General features: G+C 41.5%; 2 protein-coding genes across 4 annotated transcripts in view; both read left to right on the top strand.

The window, feature by feature from the left end:
* Positions 1-808: 808 nt before the first annotated feature.
* On the top strand, positions 809-13,112 carry LOC106605110 (enoyl-[acyl-carrier-protein] reductase, mitochondrial). Of its 3 annotated transcripts, none has more exons than XM_014200430.2 (10): positions 809-1,170; positions 1,399-1,496; positions 1,660-1,791; positions 10,309-10,452; positions 10,755-10,857; positions 11,375-11,477; positions 11,565-11,650; positions 11,761-11,821; positions 12,004-12,076; positions 12,383-13,112. In XM_014200430.2, the coding sequence occupies exons 1-10, from the start codon at positions 998-1,000 to the stop codon at positions 12,544-12,546; spliced, it is 1,137 nt and encodes a 378-aa protein (XP_014055905.1). In that variant the 5' UTR covers positions 809-997; the 3' UTR covers positions 12,547-13,112. The 3 variants fall into 3 exon arrangements, with proteins under 3 accessions (XP_014055905.1, XP_014055903.1, XP_014055904.1); XM_014200428.2 differs by having other exon boundaries at positions 814-1,248; XM_014200429.2 differs by having other exon boundaries at positions 820-1,248; positions 11,565-11,638.
* Positions 13,113-17,314: 4,202 nt separating this feature from the next.
* Positions 17,315-20,972, top strand: part of LOC106605109 (replication protein A 32 kDa subunit) — an 11,727-nt gene continuing 8,069 nt past the window's right edge. Inside the window, exons 1-5 of the mRNA XM_014200427.2 lie at positions 17,315-17,494; positions 17,959-18,056; positions 18,295-18,396; positions 18,569-18,682; positions 18,871-18,945. Of these exons, the coding sequence (XP_014055902.1) occupies positions 17,482-17,494; positions 17,959-18,056; positions 18,295-18,396; positions 18,569-18,682; positions 18,871-18,945 (402 nt within the window). The 5' untranslated portion in view covers positions 17,315-17,481. The remainder of the gene's footprint in view (positions 17,495-17,958; positions 18,057-18,294; positions 18,397-18,568; positions 18,683-18,870; positions 18,946-20,972) is intronic.

Genomic DNA, 20,972 nt, shown 5'->3' with positions numbered 1-20,972 from the left:
GATATTGTGTCTGTATTCTAGCAAAGCAAAATCATATAGAATTGGAAAACCAGACATAGCGATGATTTGCTTTCATCCATCTTTCCTTGTTGCGCTTGCCCATAACTAATGACAGGCGGAACTGTGTTTCATGAGCAATCTTCTGCTACTCACCTGCTTGGTTTACCGCAGCCGTAGCAGCGTGACATTTGCATAAAGGTCGAGCAGAGCGCCGCTCCTGCGCATTGGTCTTCTTGCTCCTGTTGAAAATGAATGCGGGCGATACTTTGTCTGGCGAATTCGGAAGTGGTGGGACCCCTGCTTGACTCTGGCACAGTGATGCCAACTTAGCAATTTTGTTGCTAGATTTAGCAACTTTTTAGACTACCCTGGCAACTTTTTTTTTTCAAACAGCATCTAGCAACAAATTTAGCTACTTTTAAAAATGTATTTGGAACTTTTAGCAACTTTTGAAAAGTGACTCAAATGCTAAAATGCACGCAATTTCCCTCTAAATGACACAAAAACGTTTTTCTCTGTCACACACTCAGTCACAACACACGTGCCTGGCTGCAAAAGTGCGTTGTAAGTGACGTCAACAGCAGGCGCTCAGCTCGTGCACAGGCAGCAGCATTCCAGCAGCAATTTCAGCAAATTGCAAATCATTGTTGATACTGCAGCAACAGTAGTATGGGTTCGACGAGCCAAACCCAATGAATATAGTTGGTCACGAATGTTTGATCTTGAACAGAACTTACAACATCAATCAACATGCCTATAGCAAAAATGTACAGAAAAGAGTGGGAGTCTGTACCTGAACAAATGTCAAATCATATTTTTTGCCGAGCTGGCCAGTCAATTTGAGGAACGCTATTGTGTATTCTACGTAATGACGCAGTTTTACGTTATCACGCAATGACATCACAACGTTATTTAGCAACAAATCAACCTGCCTCTAGCAACTTACCCTGAAAATTAGTTGGCAAAACTGCGCTGGCATGCCAAGGGTTAATCCAAGATGGCCGGGTTTACGGGCTCATGCTTTTTATGTTTTAAAATTAAGGTGTCACGTATCGCATCGTTATTAAGTAAAAGAACCGAGGTGAGGAGGCATACAGTATGTAGAACATTCACCACTGGATCCACCACCCGACAACAAAAGCTATCAAGCCCGAGGGGTAGTATTTGTAGGTATTCAACTGAATCTTCAATCAATGGTTGTACGGCCCTGTTGTACAGAAACCACGGCGACCCGTCTCAAGTTGTTCAGTAAGAATGTTAGCTATGTCAAAATATTGAGTACTGTGTACCATTGAGTCTGGATGTAAGTGCAATGCTGCCGTGACGTGCTGTCGTAGTTGCAGATGTATCTGAAGAGAGAATCCAGAGGCTTCAAATGTGTCTTGTGTGTTTTTACAGGTTGGAGAGCATGGAGCTTCCCTCTGTTGGTGCTAAGAGTGTCCTTGTAAAATTGTTGGCAGCCCCCATCAACCCTTCTGACATAAACATGATCCAAGGTAAAAAGGAAAGGGGGAAAAAAACAACACTGGTGACATGCACACACACACACAATTACATTTATTGTTGAGTTCCTATCATGAATTAACTGGATCGAGATCAAATTGATCCTGACTATAGTTGTTTTATATCTAAAGCCAATGTCTGTATTTGGTCCTGCAGGTACCTATGCCATCCTACCTGACCTTCCAGCAGTAGGAGGAAACGAGGGGGTGGCCCAGATCCTGGAAGTGGGCAGCCAGGTGAAAGCACTTAGACCAGGGGACTGGGTGATCCCAAGAGATGCTGGATTAGGTGAGTTAATACTTTAATGCTCACGAGATACTACTGAGCTGAAATATCCATCTAGGTTGACATTCAAGCCCTTTCAAAGGCCCTTTCATGCTTTAGAAACCAGGGGCCTCATTTATAAACCATGTGAATCCACAAAGCATGCATGTGCCAGCTTTCATGCTAAAGTTGCCATTTATAAAACCTGAACTTGATGTGAAAATGTGCTCACCGTCTTGCAAACTTTAGACTGTATGTACGCACAGTTTCTAGTGGTTGAAGAATTGTGTTGCAAGTAGATTTGAATTTTGTGCAAATGGGGGATATGAGGGACAGACTTATAGCAATAAACAGGTTAAGAAGAGAGAAAATATATTTTGTTTCTTAGCATTTTAAAATAATTAGAAATGGGTATTTCCTAGGCCATTATTTAATTTCCATTATCATTGCATAATAAATTCTTCACCTTTTCTGTGATGGTTTTATACTTTCTAGGTAGCATAGGCCTACAACAAGGATACCATTCGTCCCATCTCATTTAATTGGACCCACTTCACAGTAGTAAAACAGATAAGGTAATTTAAATATTTTGCTGTATGCCATCCGATCCGGAGTACAGTTTATTAATGGTGGAACAGACAGTAAGTTGTAGGTTACTTCTGTAGCTTACGTCTGAATACTGTAATTTCACATTTCTTGAGTAGACAATATCATGCGCGTCTCTAATTTAATTGGGCCTATTAGATAGGCTATTCTTTCAAGTATTTTGCTCTGTGTATCAGAAAGGAAGGTGGTTTCTAACATACAGTAGAATTGAATAGGTGAACAGACTGTTCATCTTTTGCATTGGCGTATGTATGGTTACCACTGTGAATAGACAATGTTTCAGAATTCGGGCAGTTAGAGGAAAAAGTAAATCCAAAACAGTCCATATTAAATTCAGACGGTCTGTTTACAGGTCCACAGCAATTTGTAATTGTTGTTGTCTTTCATTAACCTTTTGTCTGTCAGATAGCCTAGGACAACAGTAAATGTCACTGCAAAAGTTTAACTTTCTGCCATCACCTACAAAGACATTTGATCAAGTTTGCTATTGCTATTTCCTTTAGAAAAATGCATCGGCCTAATTTGAATACTTCCAAAGTGTACAGCAAATAAGGGTCACCATAAAAGGTGAATGATGGGTGTTATTGTCACCATAAAAGGTGAATGATGGGTGTTTTTCAGGCAGAGTTTTAATTAGAGGTCGACCGACTAATCATAATGGCCGATTAATTAGGGCCGACTTCAAAGTTTTCATAACAATCGTTAATCGGCAATTTTGGACACCGATTATGGCCGATTATATTGCACTCCACGAGGAGACTGCGTGGCAGGCTGACTACCTGTTATGCGAGTACAGCAAGGAGCCAAGGTAAGGTGCTAGCTAGCATTAAACATATCTTATTAAAAACAATCAATCTTAACATAATCACTAGTTAACTACACATGGTTGATGATATTACTAGTTTATCTAGCTTGTCCTGCGTTGCATATAATCGATGCGGTGCCTGTTAATTTATCATTGAATCACAGGCTACTTCGCCAAACTGGTGATTTAATAAGCACATTCGTGAAAAAAGCACTGTCGTTGCACCAATGTGTACCTAACCATAAACATCAACGCCTGTCTTAAAATCAATACACAAGTATATACACTGCTCAAAAAAATAAAGGGAACACTTAAACAACACAATGTAACTCCAAGTCAATCACACTTCTGTGAAATCAAACTGTCCACTTAGGAAGCAACACTGATTGACAATAAATTCCACATGCTGTTGTGCAAATGGAATAGACAACAGGTGGAAATTATAGGCAATTAGCAAGACACCCCCAATAAAGGAGTGGTTCTGCAGGTGGGGACCACAGACCACTACTCAGTTCCTATGCTTCGTGGCTGATGTTTTGGTCACTTTTGAATGCTGGTGGTGCTTTCACTCTAGTGGTAGCATGAGACAGAGTCTACAACCCACACAAGTGGCTCAGGTAGTGCAGCTCATCCAGGATGGCACATCAATGCGAGCTGTGGCAAGGTTTGCTGTGTCTGTCAGCGTAGTGTCCAGAGCATGGAGGTGCTACCAGGAGACAGGCCAGTACATCAGGAGACGTGGAGGAGGCCGTAGGAGGGCAACAACCCAGCAGCAGGACCGCTACCTCCGCCTTTGTGCAAGGAGGAGCAGGAGAAGCACTGCCAGAGCCCTGCAAAATGACCTCCAGCAGGCCACAAATGTGCATGTGTCTGCTCAAACGGTCAGAAACAGACTCCATGAGGGTGGTATGAGGGCCCGACGTCCACAGGTGGGGGTTGTGCTTACAGCCCAACACCGTGCAGGACGTGTGGCATTTGCCAGAGAACACCAAGATTGGCAAATTCGCCTCTGGCGCCCTGTGCTCTTCACAGATGAAAGCAGGTTCACACTGAGCACATGTGACAGACGTGACAGAGTCTGGAGACGCCGTGGAGAACGTTCTGCTGCCTGCAACATCCTCCAGCATGACCGGTTTGGCGGTGGGTCAGTCATGGTGTGGGGTGGCATTTCTTTGGGGGGCCGCACAGCCCTCCATGTGCTCGCCAGAGGTAGCCTGACTGCCATTAGGTACCGAGATGAGATCCTCAGACCCCTTGTGAGACCATATGCTGGTGCGGTTGGCCCTGGGTTCCTCCTAATGCAAGACAATGCTAGACCTCATGTGGCTGGAGTGTGTCAGCAGTTCCTGCAAGAGGAAGGCATTGATGCTATGGACTGGCCCGCCCGTTCCCCAGACCTGAATCCAATTGAGCACATCTGGGACATAATGTCTCGCTCCATCCACCAACGCCACGTTGCACCACAGACTGTCCAGGAGTTGGCGAATGCTTTAGTCCAGGTCTGGGAGGAGATCCCTCAGAAGACCATCCGCCAACTCATCAGGAGCATGCCCAGGTGTTGTAGGGAGGTCATACAGGCATGTGGAGGCCACACACACTACTGAGCCTCATTCTGACTTGTTTTAAGGACATTACATCAAAGTTGGATCAGCCTGTAGTGTGGTTTTCCACTTTATTTTTGAGTGTGACTCCAAATCCAGACCTCCATGGGTTGATAAATTGGATTTCCATTGATTATTTTTGTGTGATTTTGTTGTCAGCACATTCAACTATGTAAAGAAAAAAGTATTTAATAAGATTATTTCTTTCATTCAGATCTAGGATGTGTTGTTTAAGTGTTCCCTTTATTTTTTTGAGCAGTATATTTTTAAACCTGCATATTTAGTTAATATTGCCTGCTAACATGAATTTATTTTAACTAGGGAAATTGTGTCACTTATCTTGCATTCTGTGCAACAGAGTCAGGGTATATGCAGCAGTTTTGGCCGCCTGGCTCGTTGTGAACTGTGTGAAGACTATTTCTTCCTAATAAAGACAGCCAACTTCGCAAAACGGGGGATGATTTAACAAAAGCTAATTTGCGAAAAAAGCACAATCGTTGCACGACTGTACCTAACCATAAACATCAATGCCTTTCTTAAAATCAATACACAGAAGTATATATTTTTAAACCTGCATATTTAGTTAAAATAAATTCATGTTAACAGCCAATATTAAACTAGGGAAATTGTGTCACTTGTCTTGCGTTCATTGCACGCAGAGTCAGGGTATATGCAACAGTTAGGGCCGCCTGGCTCGTTGCGAACTAATTTGCCAGAATTTTGACATAACATTGAAGGTTGTGCAATGTAATTTAGACTTATGGATGCCACCCTTTAAATAAAATACGGAACGGTTCCGTATTTCACTGAAAGAATAAATGTTTTGTTTTTGAAATGATAGTTTCCGGATTTGACCATATTAATGACCTAAGGCTCGTATTTCTGTGTGTTATTATATTATAATTAAGTCTATGATTTGATAGAGCAGTCTGACTGAGCGGTGGTAGGCAGCAGAAGGCTCATAAGCATTCATTCAAACAGCACTTTACTGCGTTTGCCAGCAGCTCTTCACAATGCATAAAAGCATTGCGCTGTTTATGACTTCAAGCCTATCAACTCCCAAGATTATGCTGGCAATACTAAAGTACCTATTAGAACATCCAATAGTCAAAGGTATATGAAATACAAATGGTATAGAGAGTAATAGTCCTATAATAACTACAACCTAAAACTTCTTACCTGGGAATATTGAAGACTCATGTTAAAAGGAACCAACCGCTTTCATGTGTTCTCATGTTCTGAGCAAGGAACATAAACATTAGCTTTTTTACATGGCACGTATTGCACTTTTATTTTCTTCTCCAACACTTTGTTTTTGCATTATTCAAACCAAATTGAACGTGTTTCATTATTTATTTGAGACCTTATTGATTTTATTGATGTATTATATTAAGTTAAAATAAGTGTTCATTCAGTGTTGTTGTAATTGTCATTTTTATAAATAAATAGGCCGTTTTTAGAGATGTATATTATTTTTTATAAATCGGCCATATATATATATTTTTTTATATAAATCGGCATAAAAGGTGAATGATGGGTGGAGGACCGATTATTGGAGGACCAAAGAAAGCCGATACCTCGGCTTTTTTTGGTCCTCCAATAATCGGTATCGGCGTTGAAAAATCATAATCCGTCGACCTCTAGTTTTAATGCTCGTTCATGCGCGCACAGTTTCAGGACAGGTCTGATTTTATAACGGAAACATGTGTTGTAAGGAGTGCGCCAAGTTTATGACTCTAAATATTTTTGTATTTGTGCAGTCTTTTCAGAAATGGCGCACGCAGATATTTAGTGTGAAATTTACGCAACGGTTATAAATGACACCATACAGAAGCATGTTTCTCATTATAAAACAGACCTGTCGTAAAACTATGCATGTGTGAACGAGCATTATAACTTCTGAAGAATTCCCATCATTCACCTTTTATGATCACAATAATGCCCTTATTTGCAAGTATTAGAATTAGGCCAAGACAGTATCTAACGAAAATAGCAATGGTGAACTTGATCACATTTCTTTGGAGGTGTTGGCAGAATGTTTTCTTTTGCAGTGGCATTTGCGGTATCTGGCTGTTTCTGAAAGACCTGCATTTACTTTATTTTTTTACTACAGTAGGCCTACTCAAAGTGGTCGCCTACACACGTCAATGCAAAAGATCAACTGTCTGTTCACCTGTTAAATTCTACTGTACAGTTGAAGTCGGAAGTTTACCTACACTTAGGTTGGAGTCATTAAAACTGTCTTTTCAACCACTCCACAAATTTCTTGTTAACAAACTATAGTTTTGGCAAGTTGGTTAGGACATCTACTTTGTGCATGACACAAGTAATTTTTCAAGCAATTGTTTACAGACAGATTATTAAACTTACAATTCACTGTATCACAATTTCAGTGGGTCAGAAGTTTACATACACTAAGTTGACTGTGCCTTTTATTGGAAAATTCCAGAAAATGATGTCATGGCTTTAGAAGCATCTGATAGGCTAATTAACATCGTTTGAGTCAGTTGGAGGTGTACCTGTGGATGTATTTCAAGGCCTACCTTCAAACTCAGTGCCTCTTTGCTTGACATCATGGAAAAATCAAAAGAAATCAGCCAAGACCTCAGGAAAGAAAATTGTAGACCTCCACAAGTCTGGTTCATCCTTGGGAGCAATTTCCAAACGCCTGAAGGTACCACGTTCATCTGTACAAACAATAGTACGCAAGTATAAACACCATGGGACCACGTAGCCGTCATACCGCTCAGGAAGGAGACACGTTCTGTCTCCTAGTAATGAACGTACTTTGGTGCGAAAAGTGCAAATCAATCCCAGAACAGCAAAGGTCCTTGTGAAGATGCTGGAGGAAATGGGTACAAAAGTATCTATGACCTGAAAGGCTGCTCAGCAAGGAAGAAGGCACTGCTCCAAAACCGCCATTAAAAAAGTCAGACTACGGTTTGCAACTGCACATGGGGACAAAGATTGTACTTTTTGGAGAAATGTCCTCTGGTCTGATGAAACAAAAACAGAACTGTTTGGCCATAATGACCATCGTTTTGTTTGGAGGAAAAGGGAGGCTTGCAAGCCGAAGAACACCATCCCAACCATGAAGCACAGGGGTAGCAGCATCATGTTGTGAGAGTGCTTTGCTGCAGGATGGACTGGTGCACTTCACAAAATAGATGGCATCATGAGGCAGGAAAATTGTGGATATATTGAAGCATCATGAGGCAGGAAAATTGTGTATATATTGAAACATCTCAAGATATCAGTCAGGAAGTTAAAGCTTGATTGCAAATGGGTCTTCCAAATGGACAATATCCCCAAGCATACTTCCAAAGTTGTGGCAAAATGGCTTAAGGACAACAAAGTCAAGGTATTGGAGTGGCCATTACAAAGCCCTGACCTCAATCCTATTGAAAATTTGTGGGCAGAACTGAAAAGCGTGTGCGAGCAAGGAGGCCTACAAACCTGACTCAGTTACACCAGCTCTGTCAGGAGGAATGGGCCACAATTCACCCAACTTATTGTGGGAAGCTTGTGGAAGGCTATCCAAATGTTTGACCCAAGTTAAACAATTTAAAGGCAATGCTACCAAATACTAATTGAGTGTATGTGAACTTCTGACCCACGGGGAATGTGATGAAAGAAATAAAAGCTGAAATAAATAATTCTCTGCTATTATTCACATTCTTAAAATAAAGTGGTGATCCTAACTGACCTAAGACAGGGATTTTTTACTCGGATTGAATGTCAGGAATTGTGAAACTAAAGTTTAAATGTATTTGGCTAAGGTGTATGTAAGCTTCCGACTTCAACTGTATGTTATCAACCGTGCACCCTGTCGGATGCATTGCGCAAAAACTTGAAATTTATAACAGCCTAACTAATAGTCCCAATTAAATGAGAGATGTGTATGGATACTACGGGCATATTGACACATCAAGGTGAAGAATTAATTCTGTAATGGTTATGATATACAGAACATGACCAAAAGTATGTGAACACCTGCTCTTCGAAAATCTCATTCCAAAATTATGGGCATTAATATGGAGTTGGTCCCCCCCTTTGCTGCCATAATAGCCTCCACTCTTCTGGGAAGGCTTTCCACTAGATGTTGGAACATTGTTGCGGGGACTTGCTTCAATTCAGCCACAAGCGTTAGTGTGGTTGGGCACTGATGTAGGGCGATTAGACCTGGCTCAACCCCATCTAACAACTTTCATTCTAGATTTCCCTTCACTGCTTGGCCACTGCGGCTGCTTGGCCATGGAAACCCGTTTCATGAAGTTCCCGACAAATAGTTATTGTTGCTTCGAGGCAGTTTGGAACTCGGTAGTGAGTGTTGCAACCAAGGACAGAATTTTTACATGCTTCAGCGTTCCTGTTCTGTGAGTTTGTGTGGCCTACCACTTTGCGGCTGAGCTGTTGTTGCTCCTAGACGTTTCCACTTCACAATAACAGCACTTACAGCTGACCGTGGCAGCTCCAGCAGGGCAGAAATTTGACAAACTGACTTGTTGGAAAGGTGACATCCTATGACGGTGCCACGTTGAAAGTGACTGAGCTCTTCAGTAAGGCCATTCTACTACCAATATTTGTATATGGAGATTGCATGTCTGTGTGCTAGATCTTATTCGCCTGTCAGCAACCGGTGTCGCTGAAATAGCTGAATCCACTAATTTGAAGGGGTGTCCACATACTATGTATGTATGATCTATGTTTATATGAAATTGTCTACGCAATAAATTTCACATTACAGTACTCAGGCGTAGTCTACAAACGTCAATAGAAAATGTGAACCGTCTGTTCTACCGTTAAACTGCGTTTCAGATTGTATCGCACTATTTACTACTGTGAAGTGGGTCCAATTAAATGATGGGACAAATGGTTGTCTATCCTAACTTGTTGTAGGTCTATAGGCTATTTTGCGAATAGTCTATGAAACCATCACAGTCAGAAAAGATGAGGAATATATTCTGTAATGATCATGGAAATGAAAGAAATAGAATATACAGTGTGCCTACTTGTAATTATTTTAGCATGCAAAATAAATTGGTTTACACTCTTCTCACTAACCGCGAATGATTGCATCGTGTTACTATATTTCGCTAGGCCTACGTTTTTTTTGTGATGAATAAGAGTGTCATCATATTATGCATTTGCACAAGGCTACTACTAGGCTACTCATGCCTTCTTGCAATGCAATACTTAAACCACTAGAAACTGTGCATATGCATGGTCTAAAGTTTGCAGGAGGATAAGTACTTTTTCATGTGAAGTTCAGTTTTTATAAATGCCAACTTTTTCGTGAACTGGCGCACTTATGTTTTGGGACATATTTTGTGCCCACGCAATGTTTATAAATTAGGCCCCAGGGCCTTATTCATTAGGGTGGGGCACACATTATTAAAACGTTTTCCAAAGGAAAACGGAAACAAGTACTTGGACAAGTTTAGGTGGTCCCTCCCTGTTTCAGTCCGTTCGTTTTCTTCTATTTGGTTCCTAATGAATACGACCCCGTCCTTTTCTCTCTCTGAGCAGGGACGTGGAGGACAGCAGCGGTTTTAGCTGAAGACGATGTGATCTCTCTGCCCAATGACATCCCCCTGTTCTCTGCAGCCACGCTGGGGGTTAACCCCTGCACTGCTTTTAGGATGCTCTCTGACTTTGAGGAGCTGAAACCAGGTGTGCTAAGTTCACCATTTCAACAAGTAGATGCTAAGCTAGCTGTTACCCATTTCACGCTACTGCGCTAAGCCAAACAGTGCTATATGATTCTGGCCTTGTTATGCATCCACCTAAGTTGCTGGAAAGGAACATGTGAAACTAAATTGTCAGAGCCAGCAAAGTAGGTTCAGGTTGGCCCAATAGTGTTAAAAGGATACAAGTGAGCTTCAGTCTTTTTATACAGAACCTAACTTTCCTTCATCACACTACACTGTATAATATGTTTAATGCACTGCCCTTTGCATGCGAGTTAATTCCAGGTGACACAGTGATCCAGAATGCAGCCAACAGTGGTGTGGGCCAGGCTGTCATACAGATCGCTGCTGCAAGGGGGATCCAAACCATCAACGTGGTCAGAGACAGGTAAATCCAAACGGCCAGTTTCGTATTCATCAGGGCACGCAACTCAATCTTTTGCAACAGAAAATGAGCGTTTCTTATTGGGTCAAGTCCAGGTAGTTGCTCGACTCCCTCCTTGTTTCAGTCTGATTTCTTAGATTTGGTGCCAAATGAATAGAACCAATGCATACTGCACTAAGCTTCATTTCAAAAAGAGAACATCTGTGAATTAGTGACTGATTAAGAATTTGACCTTTCAGCAGCTGAAGTAAAACCATTTGGGGGGGGCGGGGGTTTCCAGCTCTAATGATAACACTGGGTTATCAGCTGGAAATAATGAAGAGTACTTGTACTAGACCAGGGTTTTTGTAAGTAACTCACTGTCATAATATAGCCTTCTGCCCTAATAAAGTGATGTGTATGTGCGAGAGAGACTGATATAGAAAATTCCTTAGAGATCAGTGATTATATTAAGCAAGGTTGCCTATTCAAGAAGGCCCGTGTTGAAGAACTGCATGTACTTGTGTGTCCCTTTTCACAGGCCAGACCTCACACAGCTTATTGACAGGCTGAAGGCTATGGGCGCCAGTCATGTGATCAAAGAGGAGACCCTGAGGCGGCATGAAATGAAGGAACTTTTCAAGGTCTGTGGATTTCAACACTGCTCTGAGGGCCAAATTCTGATAATGATCTTTCCTTGGATGTAAATTTACTATTTAACTTCCTTATAGACCTGTCCAAGGCCAAAGCTGGCACTGAACGGAGTTGGGGGAAAGAGTGCAACAGAACTCCTCCGTCACTTACAGTACGTATTCAGGTGACTGAATTGAACCTTCTTTGTTGCCATAGCTTGATGTTCTGAGATTCAAGTGGATTTGATATCTGATCAAGTAAATAGTTCCCCCCCCCCCCCACAAACTTTTTCAGAGTTGGAGGGTCGATGGTGACTTATGGAGGGATGGCCAAGCAGCCAGTCACTGTTCCTGTGGTAAGACTGCCACTCCCTGTAATACTACCCTTTTTCTACCATGTTCCTCTAGGAACTATTTCAACAGACTGTTTTCTCTCTCCCTCTCACAAACATGGCGATAACATTTAAAAGCTAATACCTATGGAAACCACTTGTGTGTTGTACATACTTACAAAAATAATTGTCTGTCCTCTCCCCAGAGTGCCCTGATCTTCAAAAATGTGAAAGTCAAAGGGTTCTGGGTCACCCAGTGGAAGAGAACCCACTCTCAGGGTGAGCCAGATACAATACACACACACACACACACACACAAAAAAAAAGATGTAGGAGGCTGGAGAGACAGATCTTTGCTCTGCATTTCTCACATGCCATTATAGTGGGTCCAAGCTATGAGTGAGACACATGGTACCTTTAATTTTGTCCCTCTGAATATCCAGTATTAAATGTTACTTTCAATAGCCTGCCGGTATGATGCTTTATAACCTGTTATATGGATGAGTTTGCATGTATGAGCTTCTACAATGTCTTTATAATAAGGCTTATAATATGTTATGTCTATGTATATTTCTGTCTCCCCAGATGAGGGGGCCTTACGGGGAATGCTGGATGAGCTCTGCTCCCTGATCCGCCAGGGAAAGCTGACCGCACCTGCCTGTTCCGAGGTAGGCCTCCAAGACTTCCGGAAAGCACTGGACACTGCCATGCAGCCGTTCACCTCAGCCAAACAGGTCCTGGTCGTGTGACCCCTCTTTTGACCAGCCCCAGCCATTAGGTACCATATGGAAGAAAACGGACAAACTTAAGGGACTACCTGGACTTGTCCAATAAAGTGTTTGCACTGGGTGTCCAATTGAATACGACTCTACATACGAAACGAAGTCCCGGCACATTCAACGGGTGCAGTACCAAGGCTGCTGCTTCATCGTTGTCGGGAAATGCGTTGCTCAAGCACACGTTCAATAAATGTGTGTTTTACGTAGCGGCTCAAAGTCCACTACATATGTTATCGGCACCACTTTAAGTCATCTTTCCTGACAACAGTTAATGGAAATTATTTCAGAATGGTCATTGATTCCTTGACAACTTATGTATTGTCTACAGGTTTGTTTCTCCTGAATGGTAACATTGTTATATCCTGGTCCTAGATTGGTTTGTTCTTTTTGTGCTTATGGAACATTTCTGCTCAATTGAACATGGGACTAACACTTCGCATGTTGCGTTTTTATATTTTTTTGTTCAGTGTAAATCAAAACTAGTTTAACACATTAGCTTATCAATTGAGAATGTGAAGTAAAGAAACAGCACATGCCTTTTTTTGCAACTTTTTCAAATCATAGTCGCACACCTCATGTAGCCTAGCCCATAGGCCTATGTGTTTTGATCATATTTGTATCACAACTAAAGTGGCCAAAAAACTTCAATACTAAGCACATTAATTCGCTTTACAACTGATGTAGAGCCTAACTGGCATACGTGCTGTAAGTAGGTGGCACATGAGTTTCAAGTTTGGGGCACAGCTCTATCACAATTACCTATCCGCTATTATTAGAATTCATTAGATTTAGTAAACTGTCACGTTGGTATAATGGGATCGGGAGACAGGCGCAGGAATGCTTCGTTTTTTAAAAAATTGACCCAAATTACAGCGTGCCATGTAAAGGCACGGGGATGAAGACAAAACAAACACGTATACAAAACACAGGGTTGAGACCCAAACAAAAGAGCGAGGAGTACCTCGAATAAATACACAAAGCGCACGGTTGTGGTGGCATCGGACGGGCCAGTTGCAGCTGCTGAAGTTGCGTCGTCGGACGGACCAGTTACAGCTGCTGAAGTTGCGTCGTCGGACGGACCAGTTGCAGCATCATGGGACGGGCCATTCCCGCAGTCTCCCTTAAGGTCGATTATTCTGTCACGCTGGTATAAAGGATTTGGAGACAGGCGCAGGAATACATCTGGGTTTTTAATACACCCAAAACAAACACATATACAAAACACTGCGATGCACCCAAACAAAAGAGCGAGGGTAAACCTCGTAGAACAACACGGGACGAGACCCGTAATGCACAAAACACGCAGCATAGGTACTCACACCACCAACGTACATGGGAACAATAATTGACAGCCCGATGGGGAAACGGGCGCATTTATACAAACACAATCAGTGAGGAATTTGGAACCAGGTGTGCATAATGACAGTTCAGTGCAGCCTAGAAGGCCGGTGACGTCGACCTCCGGAACTGGTGAACAGAATGAGCAGCAGTACCGGGGATCCGTGACAGACTCTCTTCTTTGATTCAGTTATTTAAATATGACTCCATTCTCAATATGTTATTCCAGCAGACCATTTAGGTTACAGACAAGGTATTACATCGAAATCGCCTCACTATTTATGTTGAAGAAATTATCCTTTCAATTTGAACTAAGCAAGCTGTTAAACAGAATGTATTATGTCTTAAACGAACACTGGTGGCCGTATCTGTCCATGCAAAAAATACCAATAGTTGAATTACAATCAGAAATACAGTATTTAGTCAATACCATAGACCCAATGCTATTGAAATGACGGAGAAATCCCGCAAATAACCCAATTTACAATTGTCTATAGTCGTAACATTAGGCACATAATAACACAATTCACGGTAAATACCCTTAATTAAAGGTCCAAGCGTTCCTCTGCGGAGATTCTGACATGCGCAAAAGGAGTAGATTAGCAGTCACAAATTAAATCGACATCCATTGAATCAAAACCAGATCTTGTAATAAAAGCAGATTATCTTTTCTCATGCAGCATATTTAAATTACTTTACTACATCACAATAGCTCCGCAAAGATAATTCGTTTGATGTTAACCCTATTTTGGCTTTGTATGACAGTATAAGTTACGTCGAGATTCCATCTCAATTTGCTGTAACTGTATGGGAAAAGGATCTATTTAATAAATATAGCCACTCATCTCTTACTGCAAAAAATACATTTTTCAGGCCTTAAGGGCAGTTTCTCTAAATGTATAACCTGGACGGGAAAAAATCCCATAAGCATTTAGACAGTCATATAATGCTTTAACCTTATCTCTTATGAAATGATCCATAAAGGGGACCAACTCAGAAAACGTGTATTTATTATTTTCCCACCCGATGTACGTCTACGTCTGGGTGCGCAAGTTAGTATATTATTTATTGTTTAGTTTCATCATTACTTCATCAAATCTCTAGTAATCGATTATACACACATACAATTTGTCGCATTTCCATATATTCACAGAATCCATATATAATGTTAGAAAATATTAGGTACTCACATCAACCATTCCATGTGTGTTTTCAAGGACTCTCCACAGCTATGAAGCAGCTCTCCAAACACACTCCCAGCTGAAAAAAAAAAAAAAATACGTTTGTTTTCCCGGACAATGACCCCACCTGTGATATTCTGATGGCCAGTGACGGAACGGAACCCCAAGATAACGTTATATCAAAGATTATTATTCAAATCTCGATCATTTTATTATACATATTTCTATGTTACTATCCAAACTTCAGATTAAGACTCATTTCCACAACTCCCATATCACATTCACACAATGCTATTCCCAACCATGCTTAATCAATATTTATATAACCTGCAGGAGTATTTTAGGTGGATTTGGTTTATAGCTTTCACATATGTACCTAACTATTTTAAACCATTGCATATCATTAACTTATCTACTAATTATTATTTATCTCAGGCTCACACAGAGCCTTCATGATCACCCACACAGGATTGATCAAATGCTCAAACAGAACATTACTAAATAACCATCCACACACGATCGGTCAGTTGTCCACACAGAACATCATTGAAAGGTTACCCACACAGAGTCAACCTACCGCGCCCACACAGAACGCTTCTACAGAGATTACCCACACAAGATTTCAAACCCTATCAATATGAACAGGGAAACCCATACCATTATCAAAATATTGCCTAATTAGTGGTCCCAAAAGCGGGTGTTGTATCTGCACTGGGATATCACCTGTTGCGATTACTATGGTATAGATTATTTTACATCTATTCAAATGTGCAAAATTACCTAGAGTACCCATGTCTCCTCTCTAACTAGTAGGTGTGGTGAAGTTCTCGGTGCCCTTGAGGCTTGCACTGAGGGTCAGGATAAAGATGAGTCTGTGACAGTAGGAGTGAAGTTTTTGGAAAAAGTGGACCCTTGCCTTTTGGCTGATCCATTTGTGGTTTCAGGGTGGGTGAAAACAGAATTGGGTACTGTGGAATCGGTGAGGGTAACCAGAAGTGGTCTTGTGATAATTGTTTGTGTTTCTGCTGGTCAGAGGGAGAAGGCGCTCTGCGTTAAACGAATGGGGGCAAGAAATGTTGTTTTGCTCTCAATTAAAGGACACCATTGAGAGGAGTGGTTAGTGGGGTAGCTGTAAATGTGATAGGTGACCAAGTAAAGGGAAAGATTCCCCCCTCATTTTTCCTAACCCTAACCTAAAACTCAGTATCCTAACCTGCTGCATAAGTTCTCCTATCCTGCTTAGGGTGACCACGTTTAAAATAGGTTTGATTTTGTGGAAATCCCCCCCACCCAACACACACAGACAATGAAAGCTCTTACAATATTCGATGATGACATTTCTCTGACCAAATTATTAGGGTGAGGCACAACAGCTTACTACACAACATACACTTAGTATTACTTTCTTAGCTACAGTATACATATCTCCCTGGCATATTACATAATTTATGCAGCAGCACGCAATACATTTTTGGATGACTGCTTGTCTAGCTGCTAGCTAAGATTTTGAAAGTATGATGTTGACATGATCAGTCCAATCAAAGCTACGGTAGATATAACATGATTTTACCTTTGGCCAATGACCTTGAGGCTTCTTGGATGGGCACTTCTAATGTAACTCTATGCCAGCACTCAAGGGGCATGAATTTTCGAGCCCTCCCCATAGATTTTGCGGTGACATAATGTCCCCATGAGTGACAGAACACTGAGCCAATCACAGCGCAACTAGAGAAGATTACCAACGCCTACGATCTGTATATTCCACTGGCTGCCCCTCCACCACAGAAAGCACTGAGCTAGGCTGAAACACCTGCATTTTGGAGCTGCCTTACTCAAGAAAGCAAAAAAGATACCATGTTTGTATGCTGCTTTATTAACTCAATGGTTATTAGTTATATTTTACATTGTTTACAAACTGATATGTGACATGAATTAATGCCAAAATAACATGCAAAACAGACACAAAAAAAACTAAAATAACATATACTGTATATATATATAAAAAAAATGGTTGTTGTTGTAGCTTAACAGGTGTGGCTCTGCCCACCTGTCCAGAATGACTGGTCGCCACTGTTAATGCCCATGATTTTGGAATGAGATGTTATGCGAGTAGGTGTCCACATACTCAAGTAGTGTATCTCTGGGTAAGCTAGTGCGTCGAGCAATCTCGCATGTTCATTGGTTTAGCTACCAAATCTAGTCAGAGAATCTTATTGGACAATGGTTTTCCCGGCATTTTTGTAGGGCGCATGCGTTCTATACTGTCAACTTTCCAGCGCGCCGAATTGTACAGGAAGGGGAATAGTTGTGAATACTTTTTACACGTTTTATTGTCTTGCCACCTGTTTAAACATTATTTTATCATATAACGTAAGGTAACGGCACCATGTGGAACCAAGGTTAGTTTGACTTTGTAGCAATGGTTTATATGGCTGTTAAGAATAGCTCAAAAGTTGCCTAGTTGTTGTAAATAACGTTAGCTTGCTAGCTAGTTACTGTAGCCAGCTCTCTTGAGGCCTGTTAACTAGTAGCAAACGTTAACTAGGTAACTCTAACTAGCTACTGTAGTTGACGGGTTACTATAGTGCTTTTGTCAGCTAGCCATTTGGCTCACTAGTTAACGTTGTGTGTAGTCTCCATCAATCAGCTACCTAACGTTAGCTAGTAATGCAAGCGTGTTTCCATGGTTTTAGTCAGACAGTGGATTATTGCTACAGTTGTCTCATTGTCACAACCGTCGGTGATTGGGAGTCAGAGGGCCGTCCGGCTTTTGCCTGTCTGGGCTGTAATTGTAAATACGAATTTGTTCTTTAACTGACTTGCCTAGTTAAATATATTTTTTAAAGACTGTCACTTCATGTAGGTGGATCATACGGTGATTCAAACATGGGTGGTGGATACACTCAGTCCCCGGGAGGATTCGCATCACCTGCTGCCTCCCAGGGAGGAGAGAAGAAAGGGGTCTGTATTTGTTACTCACAAACTCCATATATTACACAGCGAACAGCTAGTGGAAAAGGTCTGTCATCGTAATATTAGTAGCATAACCTATAGGCAACAGTTAAATAATAGCTTGACAGACAGTAAACATACCCATCCGACGCACTGTTGTGTCTGCCATTGTAAAAAAAAAAAAATGTGTAGGTTAAATTTGGCTCAATGTGAATTACTCAGGCTTACTGTGTATGCATGTTTACAGAGACAACGTGCCCAACAGATTGTCCCCTGCACAGTGTCCCAGCTCATGTCTGCTGCCCAAGCGGAGGATGTTTTCAGAGTGGGAGAGGTAGAGGTTGCCCAGGTAACCCAAATGATGTCTTAAATATGAGGATGGTGGCCATTTTGTTGGGGTTTGTGGTGTATTGCGATACAGTGACTCATAGACTGATTAGGATTTTAATCTTCCATGTACAAATGAAATGTGTGAGGTGTGCCTTGGTATCCTATGACAGTATTCTCTTTTTGTGTGCTAGGTTACCATTGTGGGCATCATCAGAACCACTGACAAATCCATGACCAACATCCAGTACAAAGTTGATGACATGACAGGGGCCCCTATGGACGTGAAGCAGTGGGTAGATACGGAGGTGAGTCATCAGGGCTGCTAAGTACTAGGATCAGCAAGGATATACAGTACAGTCAACACTTGCAGTATAATTTCCAAATAATGTTTAATTAACATATATTTTGTGACATCAGGCTACACTCAAATGAGAGTTCAACTGCTAACTCTACTCACCTATGGTTCTGTCCTGCTGTCTCTCCTCATTCATAGGATCCCAGTGTGGACAGCACAGTCATCCCCCCAGGCACTTATGTCAAGGTCTCTGGCAATTTGCGCTCCTTCCAGGTGAGGTCATCATCCCCACATAATACATACCTTTATCTGTAGGTCACAGCCCTGACCACATCATTCTACACATGGTTTATTAAATGTTTTCAAACAATGGAGAGCCATATGTAACCTGAGATTTTTTATTTTGCAGTTGAAGTCGGAAGTTTACATACACTTACGTTGGATTCATTAAAACTAGTTTTTCAAACACTCCACAAATTTCTTGTTAACAAACTATAGTTTTGGCAAGTCGGTTAGGACATCTACTTTGTGCATGACACAAGTAATGTTTCCAACAATTGTTTAGACAGATTATTTCACTTATAATTCACTGTATCACAATTCCAGTGGGTCAGAAGTTTACATACACTAAGTTGACTGCGCTTTAAACAGATTGGAAAATTCCAGAAAATTATGTCATGGCTTTAGAAGCATCTGATAGGCTAATTGACATCATTTGAGTCAACTGGAGGTGTACCTGTGGATGTATTTCAAGGCCTACCTTCAAACTCAGTGCCTCTTTGCTTGACATCGTGGTAAAATCAGAAGAAATCAGCCAAGACCTCCAAAAAAAATTGTAGACCTCCACAAGTCTGGTTCATCCTTGGGAGCAATTTCCAAACGCCTGAAGGTACCATGTTCATCTGTACAAACAATAGTACGCAAGTATAAACACCATGGGACCACGCAGCCGTCATACCGCTCAGGAAGGAGATGCGTTCTGTCTCCTAGAGATTAACGTACTTTGGTGTGAAAAGTGCAAATCAATCTCAGAACAGCAAAGGACCTTGTGAAGATGCTGGAGGAAACGGGTACAAAAGTATCTATATCCACAGTAAAACGAGTCCTATATCGACATAACCTGAAAGGCCGCTCAGCAAGGAAGAAGCCACTGCTCCAAAGCCGCCAAAAAAAGCCAGACTACGGTTTGCAACTGCACATGGGGACAAAGATCGTACTTTTTGGAGAAATGTCCTCTGGTCTGATGAAACAAAAATAGAACTGTTTGGCCATAATGACCATTGTTATGTTTGGAGGAAAAGGGGGGAGGCTTGCAAGCCGAAGAACACCATCCCAACCGTGAAGCACGGCTGTGGCAGCATCATGTTGTGGGGAGCACAACTGGTGCACTTCACAAAATAGATGGCATCATGAGGTAGGAAAATGATGTGGATATTGAAGCAACATCTCAAGTCAAGGTATTGGAGTGGCCATCACAAAGCCCTGACCTCAATCCTATAGAACATTTTGTGGGCAGAACTGAAAAGCGTGTGCGAGCAAGGAGGCCTGCAAACCTGACTCAGTTACACCAGCTCTGTCAGGAGGAATGGACCAAAATTCACCCAACTTAACCTCTCTGGGGTATGTCGGACGCTAGCATCCCACACGCCAACAGCCAGTGAAATATCAGAGCACCAAATTCAAAACGACAAATCTCATAATTCAAATTTCTCACACATACAAGTATTATACACCATTTTAAAGATACACTTCTCATTAATCCAACCACCGTGTCCGATTTCAAAAAGGCTTTACGGCGAAAGCATACCATTAGATTGTTAGGACAGCACCTAGACAAGAAAAACCACACAGCCATTTTCCAAGCAAGAAGAGGCGTCACAAAAAAACAGAAATACAGCTAAAATTAATCACTAACCTTTGATGATCTTCATCAGATGGCACTCATAGGACTTCATGTTACACAATACATGTATGTTTTCCTCGATAAAGTTCATATTTATATCCAAAAACCCCATTTTACATTGGCGTGTAATGTTCAGAAATGTTTTGCCTCCAAAACTATCGGTGAATGAGCACATCAATTTACAGAAATACTCATCATAAATGTTGATAAAATATACAAGTGTTATGCACAGAATTAAAGGTACACTTCTCCTTAATGCAACCGCTGTGTCAGATTTCAAAAAAGCTTCACCGCGAACGCACACCTTGCAATAATCTGAGTTCAGTGCTCAGACACCAAAACAAGCCATACAGATACCCGCCATGTTGTGGAGTCAACAGAAGTCAGAAATAGCATT

Source organism: Salmo salar, chromosome ssa05, assembly GCF_905237065.1.
Source record: "Salmo salar chromosome ssa05, Ssal_v3.1, whole genome shotgun sequence".
Lineage (NCBI taxonomy): Eukaryota > Metazoa > Chordata > Actinopteri > Salmoniformes > Salmonidae > Salmo > Salmo salar.
This window is presented reverse-complemented; position numbering and strand designations above follow the sequence as displayed.

Excerpts from the sequence above, each read along its gene's own strand:
- LOC106605110 (XM_014200428.2), top strand. The coding sequence starts at position 998 with ATGGCCGGGTTTACGGGCTCATGCTTTTTATGTTTTAAAATTAAGGTG. Across the intron at positions 10,453-10,754 it reads CTTTGAGGAGCTGAAACCAG|GTGACACAGTGATCCAGAAT; the intron begins GTGTGCTAAGTT and ends AGTTAATTCCAG. Across the intron at positions 11,651-11,760 it reads CACTTACAGTACGTATTCAG|AGTTGGAGGGTCGATGGTGA; the intron begins GTGACTGAATTG and ends AAACTTTTTCAG.